Source organism: Scyliorhinus torazame, chromosome 21, assembly GCF_047496885.1.
Source record: "Scyliorhinus torazame isolate Kashiwa2021f chromosome 21, sScyTor2.1, whole genome shotgun sequence".
Taxonomy (NCBI): Eukaryota; Metazoa; Chordata; class Chondrichthyes; order Carcharhiniformes; family Scyliorhinidae; genus Scyliorhinus; species Scyliorhinus torazame.
The window spans coordinates 14,421,257-14,434,700 of NC_092727.1; the positions used below are offsets into that span (position 1 = coordinate 14,421,257).

A 13,444-nucleotide genomic window follows, 5' to 3' on the forward strand; every position below is an offset into this window, starting at 1 on the left:
AAATGCCGTATTATTGCTTAAGTAGATATTGGGTGACAAAAATTAGACCCTCAGTCAAAGAGGCGGAATGTCAGTGATGCTGGCCCTCTGAGAATATCCACTGCAAAGCCCCAGGAATTATGGATGATACATTCAGCTATCTCAAAGTTCCAGTGAGGGGCCACAAGAAAGGAAAAACTGAGGGACTCCAGAAGATAAGGGAATGGGAAGCACGCTGAACTAAATTTCCCAGGTGCCCTGCAACAAGTAAAAGATTGGATAGAGCCAAAGTTAGCCGAGCCAAAGTTAGCCGAAGAGGGATTAAATAATGAAACACAAAACACTGAGCATCGAGCCATGTGGCCCAACCTGCCCCGCTTCTCTGCCTGTCTAACTCAGCCATAAATGTTTATGCTGTGTTCCAACCATTGGCAGAGAAAAGATCAGAAGCCTTCTATCTGCACAGCCATCAGATTATGAGGATATTTGCATAATGTCTGGCTGGAGGCATCTACACTGTAAATACTCTTGAGGCTACCTGGAATTTAAATTGCAACAGACCTTCATGAACTGGCTGCGAAATGATCGCTTTTAAAAAAAAACTCCTGCACCCGACATTGTTTTGGAGCCTCCTACAATCGTTTTAATTGTTAGAGGATTTGGTTTTAAATTTGTTTCTCCAATATTTGCCAGAGGTTTCAAGATTCCAGGGCAAAGAAAATCAGAATCCACTTATGAAAGAGAATAGAGAGCGATCAGATAAGGTTTTTATCTCCTTCCTTTAAATAAATTTAGAGTACCCAATTCTTTCCCCCCCCCCCCAATTAAGGGGCAATGTAGCGTGGCCAATCCACCTGCCCTGCACATCTTTTTGGGTTGTGGGGGGTGAGACCCACGCAGTCACAGGGAAAAATGTGCAAACTCCACACGGACAGTGACCCGGGGCTGGGATCGAACCAGGGTCTTCGGCAGCGTGAGGCAGCAGTGCTAACCCACTGCACCACCGTGCCACCCTAAAGGTTTTTATCTTCGTGCAAAATGATTCATTGGCCTCGATCGTCGGCCATCCCGACTAGCCTGGGACAGAAAGGTGACAACTGGTCTGGTCTTGAAGCACACAGACTATGGGATGTGTAGATGTGCAGGGTGGGTGAGCACTGTGTCAATGCACCTCATGGAAACCCGCTCAAAACCCGGAACTGTTTAATTAATCAGGCCACGGGACAATGAAAATGGCAGGCTGCCACTGCCAAATGGGGCCCGATAGAAAGTTCGTCAATTGGCACGAAATAGGATGGAAATGCAGAGTTGCTCCAAGGACAAGCTGGCAGGGAACTGCTAAAGGGCTGGAAACTGGCCACCCAGGGTGCTGGGGGAAAGCCCCAGCAGCTGTCAAGATAGTTTTACTGGCGGTGCCTGATTCCCCCTTGTCCCTGCCCCCTCGCCGCCACGCTGCAGCAACCCCACCCATCTCGAGTCCGACCTTTCTGGAACGATGTCCAGTATTTCCCTAAAAGGCCACACCTGTAATTGCAGGGGCAGGACGTGCACACGTACCTTACACTTAAACTTTAAAATTGTACTGAACTCTAACGCAGGAGGTGGGACCCCAGACTGGATGGGGCACCGTGCCCAGGGAGCACCACGACTCCAAGCTTTCTGGGTAAGAAGAGAAGAAAAAGAACAAAATTTGCTTTTATTTCGCGCTTTTCGTGACCCAAGTCGCCCCACACCACTCTACAGCCAATTTAATACAATTGCCGCTGTGATGTGAGGAACAATTTGTGCACAGCAAGCTCCCACAAACAGCAATGGGATAATGACCAGACCACCTGCTTACGGTGACATTGTTTGAGGCACAAATATTAGCGAGGGCACCAGGGATAACTCTCCTGCTCTTCTTTGAAATAGTGTCATCACAGCCTCTGCATTCAACTCGGAGCAGGTTGGGGGACTGAATTGAAAGATGGCTCCTCTGACCGTGTAGCACTCAGGTATGTGGTCAAGCTTCACGACTGGGACTTGAACACACAATATTCTGTAGTGTGCTACCAACTGGGCCACAGGTGGGGGAGGAAAACTGTTCTTTTAATCATTCTCACGTTTCTTTCCAGTCGCCCCGTATCCCGTGTCAGGCTTTTTGCAAGAAGTGCAACACCTTGAGATACTGATGCGGAACTCCATGTTAGCACTTTTCATACCTGAATCAACATTTGATATCAACAATAAGCAGGCACTGAAAGAATATGCATTGTGTGATTGAGGTGGGCAGGATGGTGTCAGTCTAGCAGAACATTTGTACAAGGGATGGATTTTTGTACAGGCTTGTACATCACATTGCTTGAGGCATTTGTGCAAGTTTGCACCAATGTTTGCTGTGGCAACATCCTGTCACATGATTTGAAGTTAAATACGAGAATAAATGCTTTAATCGATGCTCCTACTGTGGGGTTCTTTTATTATTCATGTCCTTTGCTGAAAGTGCTGAATCAATGTGGGGCACAGGCCTACGAGCTCCAACTGTCCCCCAGGGATCTCAAGTGACCCGATCTTGTATAAAAGCAAAAGACTGCAGATGCTAGAATCTGAAACAAAACAGAAAAATGCTGGAAAAACTCAGTAGTTCTGGCAGCATCTATGGAGATAGAAAGGGAAGCATGGTAGCACTGTGGTTAGCACTGTTGCTTTACAGTACCAGGGCCCCAGGTTCGATTCCCGGCTTGGGTCACTGTCTGTGTGGAGTTTGCACGTTCCCCCCGTGTGTGCGTGGGTTTCCTCCGGGTGCTCCGGTTTCCTCCCACAGTCCAAAGATGTGCAGGTTAGGCGGATTGGCCATGCTAAATTGCCCCTTAATGTCCAAAACGTATAGGTAGGGTTACTGGGGATAGGGTGGAGGCGTGGGCTTAAGTGGGGTGCTTTTTCCAAGGGCCGGTGCAGACTCGATGGGCCGAATGGTCTCTTTCTGCACTGTAAATTCTATGGTTCTATGAAAATGGAGTTAACGTTTTGAGTCCATTGACTCTTGTTCAGAGCTATAGAGAGGGGGAAATGTGATGGATCATACGTGGTATAAGAGGGGGTGGAGCAGCTGGGAGATGGTCAGTGATTGGGAAGCTAGGAGGGTTTGCAACAAAGATGTATACGTCATGAAACAGAGGAGCGTTAATGGCAGGAATAATGTGCCAGTACTGGCATAAAGGTAAGGCATTAGAATGTGTTAAGGGGAGAATAAAAATCATTGCTCAGTGACCGATGGCTCAGTGGGGGTCATAGTTTGAGTGGGAGCTGATGCAGTCAGGAAACACAGGAATGATATAGTCCCGACTTGAGGTGAGTTAAGATACAGACATCGGTGTTTTGGATGACCTCAGGTTTAAGAGGGGTCAAATGTTGGAGGTCAAATGTGCATTGGACCAGTCAGGATCAAATAGAATTCAAGAAGAAATGTTATTTGATGTGTCAAATTCGATCTTCAATAAAACTTGTCTGTCGTTCGCAGATGGTCATAGCCGCTGGGGCCTTGGTGAACTTGGAAGCCAGGGATTTTGAAGGTAGGTAATTTGTGGTCAGTTATGAATGAGTTATCTTATTGGGACCTTTGTTGCGGATCTGTGAGACAGGATCCCGGTCAGAGTTGTCCCCTGCCCATAAGGCAACAGAACAGTCCAGTTTCATAGTGGGCTGCATGCACCAGTTAGCTAACTCACAACGACAGATCTATTGCGAATTCAAACTACATGCAGAGCACTGTAATCGATGTCTTCATTCCCTTTTTAAAAATAAATTTAGAGTACCCAATTCTTTCTTTTTTCCAATGAAGGGGCAATTTAGCATGGCTGGTCCACCTACCCTGCACATCTTTTGGGTTGTGGGGGTGAAACCCACGCAGACACAGGGATAATGCGCAAACTCCTCACGGACGGTGACCCCGGGGCCGATTGCCTCCATTCTCAGTACTGGGATCAGAGTCAGCTGCACAACCCACATTCCGCACCGAGACCTCCACCCTCATTTCCCATTGGGCCATCTGGACACATGACCCTCCCGATGCGCACCCCTTAAAGGGGCTAGCTACCACATGAACACAATCCACGCATCGAAGGTCTGATTGCCTTTGTCTTTCCCATTTACTAGCCTAGTTTTTCCAATGTTGGTGTAGCCTCAAGCCAAAGAGAGTGTGATTCCCCTCAAGCCACGGGATAGGCATTGGCAAATTTGCCTCCTCCCCAATATCCTTTTCCATTAATGCTAAAATTGGCTGTGAGCTAACTTCATGCCCAAAGGCTTTTTGCAGGTTTCAGATGCACCGAAGTTGGTTTATTATATCCAGTTTTTCTAGATTAAATGCAGCATCAGGGGCAGATTCACTTGGTGGAGAGAACACAAGGGGGTTAATCTCGACGTTGTGCAATAGTGGACCACAGGCGATTGCGAATCACAGCCAGTTTCACATCTCACAGTTTTTACTTCCAATGACTCATATTTCCAGTGACCATCGCTGGCTTTAAGCTGCACATCGAACAAAGTCAAAATCTACCCCCTAGTGGTGGGGGTGGGAAACTGCATGTTTTTGATATGGAGCCAATCAAAGGAGAATGTCACTATCGGGTGACAAAAATTATGGAAACCTTTGCCGAGGCTGAAGGAAAAGGGGACGAAGAGGATACAAGCAGAGATATAGGAAAAGGAAGCCTTGGATAAAGGCCACTGACAGCGGAATGAAGACGGTGACCCCTTGTTCAATGGCTTTAAAAGTGAAGATGGGGCTGCATGAAGTTGTTGTGAGGGCTGAGACCCTCTGTGCCATTCCACATCACTATCCATGTAGTTAAGCACCACACATACCTCCAAATGTGGTATTTGATGGTTGGCCTAGACATGGTGGGCCGAAGGGCCTGTTTCTGTGTTGTATGACTCTATGACTACGACATATTTGGAAGAGATGTCCACCTATTGGGCTTCAGCTGGACAGACCACCCACCTATTCGCCACTAAAATTCATTACATTTATGCCGTAACAATGGATACTTGGCACTGGGCAATCCCAGCCACTGAATGTCATGCATTAGAGATGTTAATTATTAAAGTTGTGAACATTTTCAAAGAGCTTTCATTGGTTGCAAAGAAACTACTTATCTTCAACTCTTATCAAGAAGGGAATTTCTAATTGAACATACACATGGGGACTCTCCACAATTCCAATCCACCTCCATCCAAAATCGCTTCAATATTTTTAATGAGCGATACTTAAATAATATTTAAGTAACACTGTGTCCTCAGAAAGCCATGAAATGTTTTGCAACCAGGGATTATTGTTGAACTGTGATCATAAAACATAGAACATACAGTGCAGAAGGAGGCCATTCAGCCCATCGAGTCTGCACCGACCCACTTAAGTCCTCACTTCCACCCTATCCCTGTAACCCAGTAACCCCACCTAACCTTTTTGGTCACTAAGGGCAATTTATCATGGTCCATCCACCTAACCTGCACGTCTTTGGACTGTGGGAGGAAACCGGAGCACCCGGAGGAAACCCACGCACACACGGGGAGAACGTGCAGACTCCTCACAGACAGTGACCCAGCAGGGAATCGAACCTGGGACCCTGGCGCTGTGAAGCCACAGTGCTAACCACTTGTGCTACCATGCTGCCCAGGCATCACCCGGCTTCAACCCGCCATGCCAACATTGGGCACTCCTTAACCGCTTCCACACTGGCCAAGCCCTATGTGTAGTAAATCGGCACAAGTGGGGCCTTGCAGGGAATTTGGACTCCAGATGTGGTACCCCCCAATTGATGACTCACATTATTGAAGACCCCCCCCCCAACCCCCATCTCCACCATTCAGCTCGGGGAGCGTTGGCAGGAATCCTAGCACAGCAGAAAATCCTGCCACCTGATTCGGCAAGACATCTGTTATAATCTTCCTCCTATAACCTGGACAACAGCCCTTCGGACAACAACCTGATAAATTAAGCGTTGTGGTTTCTATGAAGTAAAATTTCCTCTTTCAGCCTGTTGTGACCGTCACAGTATATATGGGGAATCGGACAAGAGAGAGAGACTGAGAATTATTTTATCAGTGCGGCCTGAAATAGTTTGCGAATCACATGGGCTGAAAACGCTCCTGTTTCTGCCGGTAACACAGTCAAAAGTCTACAAGTTGAACTCAAATTAACCCAGAGCTCACCTAAAGCTGCTGCCGTATAATCAAGCTCTGATCATTCAAAACAGCACATTGTTCAAATAAAACAAGAGAGTTTTTTCAATTCCGGATTTTAAGTTGAGTTCACTTCTTTAAATTAACCTTCTTTGTGCAAGGAGTGTTGTGTAGACAGGGGCTGGTTCAGCACAGTGGGCTAAACAGCTGGCTTGTAATGCAGAACAATGCCAGCAGCGTGGGTTCAATTCCTGTACCGGCCTCCCCGAACAGGTGCTGGAATGTGGCAACTAGGGGCTTTTCACAGTAACTTCATTGAAGCCTACTTGTGACTATTATCATTACTATTATTGAACTGTTCCCCGATCGGTTTCTTTGTAATAGATTAAAATTGCTTGTGCATTATAAGCAATTTGTCACATTCCGCATATATTGATAAGCATTTCCGTGTACTCAGTGGTAACTGCAAACAATGATCAGTCAGGTTGGTGATTAGTTGCCTTGAACGATGCAAAGTAAAATCTTGTGGGGAAACGGTCATTTTTACCAAACCCTTCCGTGAATCCCACACTTGCACCTTACTCGATTTTATTTTGTCGTGAGCTCAATATGGGATGGAGTGCAAATCGGTTTCGGTCAACAATAGAAATAATAGCCAAGCAAGTCAGGTGAAGATTGCTCGCCGAGATGCTGACTTTACTTACCTTCAGATACTTGGAACACGCCTGGAGGGAGTGCAAATTAGCGGTGTAGCAGCAGTACCACTGATTCTGAGAACCGCCCTCCGCTCTCAAGTGTGGCTCTCTTGTAGGAGCACATGAGTAGTCAGTGTTGGGAATGGGTGAAGTTCCCATTTCAGGCGGTCACTGCCCTCGATAGGTACTCCTCGATCAATGCACCATGCGTTCCATTTTCCCATCCCCAACAATCTGCCTCAAATCGACACCGTCTCAGTGGTCAGCCGTGGTTTGGGGTAACACTTTCTCTTGTGAGTCATGAAGTTCTGGGATCAAATTACACAATTGAGCCCCCAAGTCTTCACCGACTCCGCCGTTCATTACTGAGGTGCCATTTTTTGTGTCTTCATTAACCAAATCCCCATCTGCCCTCTTAGTAAAAGATCCAGCGGCACTATTTTGAATAGGAGTAGGGGCAGTTCTCCCCACTACCCTGGTGAATATTTATCCTTCGGCCAATATCATTTCGAACAGAAATCTGGACATAATACATTGTTGTTTGTGGGGGCTTGCTGTGTATAAATAGGCTGCTCTGCCTCCTACCTTTCAACGGTGACTACACTTCACTGTGCCTTGGGATGTTCTAAGGTCATGATAGGCGCCATATAAATTCAAGTTCATTTACTGCACTTATTGTATAGACTCAGACTCCGTGAGTGCGATTTAACCGGAAAGAAATCTATGTCCTGTTTTGGGCTGGTTTAATGGGGTATTTCACAGCGGCTGCCTAATGGCTCATTTAAATATGCTGCTCTGCATCATGCCCAACGAGAGCAAGATCCAGATCACGACGTCTCGAGAGACTCCGTTAAATCTCACGAGGTGTTTCAAGCATGGCAAATCTCGCGAGAGGCCTCTCACGAGATTCAACAGCCTAGTTCTGACACCAGAATGGTGCGACGAGGCTGTTGAATCGCACCCCATATTCATGATTCAGAGTGGCGATTCACACTCTCGACCCCACACCTCTCCTCGCCCCACCTATGTGAACAGCAATAGAGTAGGACAGTGAGATGAAAATGGTGATGCGCTACGTATTGTGTTGTTTTAACTGGCGTCTTGTTCTACATTGTGGTGAAGGCCTTGAAATGGGAGGCCCAGACTTGCATTGAAACCCGTGACCTCTGCATCCTTGAGGGGCAAGGGCAGCAGACACATGGGAAGAGGACCACCTACAAGTTCCACACCAAGCCACACGCCCATCCTGACCTGGACTATTTTGCCGTTCCTTCACTGTCCCTGAGTCAAAATTCTGGAAATCCTTTCCCAGCAGCATTGTGGGGGGACCTACACCAGACAATAGCAACCGTTCAAGATGGTGGCCCACCACCAGCTTTTCAAGGCCAATTAGGAATGGCCAACAAATGCTAGTCTAGCCAGTGATGCTTACATCACCAAAAAGAATTTTTAAAAATTAGCCCTTGTAGTCCAAGGTTCTCGGTGAGTCCAGAGGCAATTTGAAGCATCAATGAGCAGAGTGACAAAGTCTAAAACAGTGTAACAGTGCATGTATGTGAATGCTCAGAATGTGGCAAATGAGATTGGTGCATTGCAGACGCAGATAACCATGTGGAAATATGATGTTGTGGTGATAACAGAGACCTGGTTCAAAGAAGGGAAAGCCTGGGTGTTATATATTCCTGGGTGTTAAATATTCCTGGATTTAATATTCCTGGGTACAAGACGTTCAGGAAAGATAGGAAAGGAAAAAAAGTTGGTGGCATGGCAGTTTTGGTCAAGGAGAACATTGCAGTTCTGGGAGAGAGGGGGCGGGATTCTCTGATCGTGAGGCTAAGTGTTGACGCCGTCGTAAACGCCACTGGAACGGCTCACTCCGCTCCAGCTGCTGATACCGGCGTCAGATGGGTGCCGCGGGACCCGCACATGCGCAGTGCGATCGGTGCCAATGCGCGCTTGTGTGGTGACTCCCTTCTCCGCGCAGGCCCCGGCGCAACATGGCGTAGGGCTACAGGGGCTGGCGCGGAGCAAAAGAGGCCCCCAGCCCAAGAGGCCGGCCCGCCAATCGGTAGGCCCCGATCGCGGGCAAGTCCACAGTGGAGCACCCCCCCCCCCGGGGTCAGACCCCCCCTTCCCCCCCAACAGGCCGTCCCCGGGTGGATGCATGCCGAGGTCCCACTGGGTAAGACCACACATGGACGGCGACGGCGGGACTTGGATATTTTATGCGGCCGCTCAGCCCATGCCGGCAGAGAATCGCCGGGGGGGGGGGGGGGGGGGGGGGGGAGGCGGCGCGGGGGGCGTAGAGCAGCCCCTGACTGCTGCCGCGCCGACTATGTGATTCGCGGCCGGCGATTCTCTGACCCGGCGTAGGCTGAGAGAATCCCACCCAGGATGTCCCAGGAGGTTCAAGGATACGAAGGCACTAGAGAGTGTGCAGGAAAGATTCACGAGAATGGCTCCAGGAATGAAGAGTTTCCGTAACTGGAAATATTGGAGCGGCTGGGACTGTTCATCTTGAAGCAGAAATTGTTGAGGGGTGATTTAATAAAGATAATCAAAATCATCAGGGGTCTGGACAGGGTTGATGGGGAAAAGCTGTTTCCATGGGTGGGAGAATTGAAAACCCATGGAAGCTGATAAAAGATCATTTGCAAAGGAAGCAATGGCGCCATGAGGAAAAACCTCTGAGATAAGCAAGGGGTGGTTAGAATCTGGACTGCACTGCCTGAGAGTGTGGTGGAGACAGGATCAATTGATACTTTCACAATGGAATTGGATCATTAACTAAAAGGGGAAAAATAATCCTGGGATACAGAGAAAAGGCAGGAGAGGAACACTAGACGAATTGTTCCTTTGGAAGTCCAACAGAGACACAATGGGCTGACTGACATCCTTCTGTGCTGTCACCATTCTATGCCAAGCCGTAGCCAAGTCTCATAAATATGCTTCATACAGAATGTGGTGAAATGGCCAGAGACATTGTTCTTAACAGGTGTCTCTATATCATCTCTCGCTTTGAAATATAAGATAGTTCATTCAGATATTGGAAGCAAACTCATCTTTTATTTTTGCTTTTCTTAATCTCAATTCGCCTTCAAAATCTTGATTTGTCCTTTTCAGCCTGATCAGAGTCACTGCCATGTCACTGCAGGGCTGGTTTAGCTCAGTGGGCTAGACTGCTGGTTTGTGATGCAGAACAAGATCAGCAGCGCGGGTTAAATTCCTGCACCAGCTTACCCGAACAGGCGCCAGAATGTGGCGACTGGGGGGCTTTTCACAGTAAATTCATACTTGTGACAATAAAAGGTTATTATTATTATATGTCACCACCTTTGCTTCCTTTCCTATCTTTCCTGAGTACCTTCTCTCCAGGAATATTTAACACACAGGTTTCCCCTTCATTGAACCACGTCCCTGTTATCACCACATCACCGTATTCTCACATGGTTACCTGCACCTGTAGTGCCCAGTGCAATCAAAATAAGATGACGTGCCACAATATTTCCAGTGCATGCCTCAATAGTAAATAGGCTCATTGTCCAGTGGGACATGGTACATCCAGGATTACATTGCTTTGGGGCAGCATGGTGGCACGATGGTTAGCACCACAGTGCCAGGGATCCTAGTTCAATTCCAGCCTTGGGTGGCTGTCCGTGTGGAGTTTCTACATTCTCCCCGTGTCTGCACGGGTTTCCTTCGGGTGCTCCGGTTCCCTCCCACAGTCGGTTGGCCTTGATGAATTGCCCCTTAGTGTCCAAAAACGTGCAGGTTAAGTGGGGTTATGGGATTGCGGTGATAGGGCAGGGGAGTGGGCCGAGGTGGGGTGCTCTTCCGGAGGATCAGTTCAGACTTGATGGGCCGAATGTCCTCCTTCTGCATTGTAGGGATTCTATAATTCTTCTATGATAAGGTCACATTTCCGGTCCTTGGGTGTGTGGGACTTGCCTTGAGGGTGTCTAGTTCCAATCCGAGGATGTTCCAATAATTGCGTCTTCCTTAAATATATTAAAAATACACCCCTTTCCTAACTATCCTTCTCATAAATAGCCTCGAACAATTGCGGTCTTTGTCTGAGCCTATAAACCAGCTGTTCTATTTACTACTCTGAAATAACAATAATTGTCTGATTATCGCTAAAAGAACCCTATAAAAGATAAGATAACAATAATCAATCATTGCATGCCTCCTTCACGGGAATGATTCAAGGTCAGCATTGACTCAACAACTTTTCAAACTTTGGCTGCCTAATTATTAATGATTCAATGTTTATATAGAAAGTCTGGGGCTGTTTAGCACAGGGCTAAATCGCTGGCTTTGAAAGCAGACTGGGGCAGGCCAGCAGTACAGTTCGATTCCCATACCAGCCTCCCCGAACCGGCGCTGGAATGTGGCAACTAGGGGCTTTTCACAGTAACTTCATTTGAAGCCTACTTGTGACAATAAGCAATTTTCATTTCATTTCATAAAGGAAGCCTTAATAAAAGCCGACAAAAGTGCTTCTCTGAATCAGTTTTGTAATGGATAATTATCAAGACACAATGAACAAAAGTCATTTGCTGCTCATCTGTCTGCCACAGGATTATAATTTGATTCTCCTTGCGTTTCAGGGCTTACTCCTTTGCATTGTGCCGTCATTTCTCATAACTCTGTTTTTCGTGAGTTATACTATGATCATACCCTGTTGCCACAGAGTCAGGATGAGCTACAGTATAAAGCTGAACAACTGCAGTCCTGCATTAGACTACTGATTGAAATGGGAGCCCTAATCACCAGCCAGGTAACTTGTTTTTCGGATTGCCGCAACATGCAAAGTACAGTTTGATTAATGTTTTCCACAGCATTTGTTACTTCAAATGAATGGATGCATTATTCTATTACTACTTATTTATGTAAGAATGTTTTGTCCAAACACTTTTATTGCTGTGTATTTCTACCAATGAACAAGAACAAAGAACAAAGAAATGTACAGCACAGGAACAGGCCCTTCGGCCCTCCAAGCCCGAGCCGACCATGCTGCCCGACTAAACTACAATCTTCTACACTTCCTGGGTCCGTATCCCTCTATTCCCATCCTATTCATGTATTTGTCAAGATGCCCCTTAAATGTCACTATCGTCCCTGCTTCCACCACCTCCTCCGGTAGCGAGTTCCAGGCACCCACTACCCTCTGCGTAAAAAACTTGCCTCGTACATTTACTCTAAACCTTGCCCCTCTCACCTTAAACCTATGCCCCCTAGTAATTGACCCCTCTACCCTGGGGAAAAGCCTCTGACTATCCACTCTGACTATGCCCCTCATAATTTTGTAGACCTCTATCAGGTCTCCCCTCAACCTCCTTCGTTCCAGTGAGAACAAACCGAGTTTATTCAACCACTCTTCATAGCTAATGCCCTCCATACCAGGCAACATTCTGGTAAATCTCTTCTGCACCCTCTCTAAAGCCTCCACATCCTTCTGGTAGTGTGGCGACCAGAATTGAACACTATACTCCAAGTGTGGCCTAACTAAGGTTCTATACAGCTGCAACATGACTTGCCAATTCTTACACTCAATGCCCCGGCCAATGAAGGCAAGCATGCGGTATGCCTTCTTGACTACCTTCTCCACCTGTGTTGCCCCTTTCAATGACCTGTGGACCTGTACTCCTAGATCTCTTTGACTTTCAATACTCTTGAGGGTTCTACCATTCACTGTATATTCCCTACCTGCATTAGACCTTCCAAAATGCATTACCTCACATTTGTCCGGATTAAACTCCATCTGCCATCTCTCCACCCAAGTCTCCAAACAATCTAAATCCTGCTGTATCCTCTGACAGTCCTCATCGCTATCCGCAATTCCACCAACCTTTGTGTCGTCTGCAAATTTACTAATCAGACCAGTTACATTTTCCTCCAAATCATTTATATATACTACAAAGAGCAAAGGTCCCAGCACTGATCCCTGTGGAACACCACTGGTCACAGCCCTCCAATTAGAAAAGCATCCTTCCATTGCTACTCTCTGTAGCAATGCCAGAAGCAAAAGGATTTTCTTCCAGAACACAAGAGATAGGAGGAGGCACGATGGCACAGTGGTTAGCACTGCAGTCTCACAGCGCCAGGGACCCGGGTTCAATTCCGGGCTTGCGGGTGGCTGTGTAGAGTTTGCACATTCTCCGCAAGTCTGTGTGGGATTCCTTCGGGTGCTCTGGTTTCCTCCCACAGTCCAGAGATGTGCAGATTAGGTGGATTGGCCAATTTGGGCCAATTGCTCCTTATCATCCAAAGATATGAAGGTTAGGTAGGGTTACAGGGTTGCATGGATTGGGCAAGGGAGTGGGCCTAGGTAGGGTGCTCTTTCAGAGGGTTAGTGTAGACCTGATGGGCTGAATGGCCTCCTACTGAACTGTAGGGATTCCATGGCCTTACAGCCCATTAAGTCTGCTCCACCATTGATAGAGATCAGCCATGATCTGATTGAATGGAGGAGCAGGTTCAAAGGACTGAATTGCCGACTTCTGCTCTGTTGCTAACTTTTGGTTGGCTCTTAATTTGTAATTTGCTCTGTTTGTTTAACCTTTGCTCGAGAGTCGCCAGGTATCTTTATGATACCGCCACGAGGT

At 47.2% G+C, this 13,444-nt stretch overlaps 1 protein-coding gene across 1 annotated transcript in view; it reads left to right on the plus strand.

The window, feature by feature from the left end:
• The window catches only part of LOC140398739 (uncharacterized), a 196,020-nt gene that overhangs the window by 123,824 nt on the left and 58,752 nt on the right, over nucleotides 1–13,444 (plus strand). Inside the window, exons 8-9 of the mRNA XM_072487749.1 lie at nucleotides 3,479–3,530; nucleotides 11,447–11,616. Of these exons, the coding sequence (XP_072343850.1) occupies nucleotides 3,479–3,530; nucleotides 11,447–11,616 (222 nt within the window). The remainder of the gene's footprint in view (nucleotides 1–3,478; nucleotides 3,531–11,446; nucleotides 11,617–13,444) is intronic.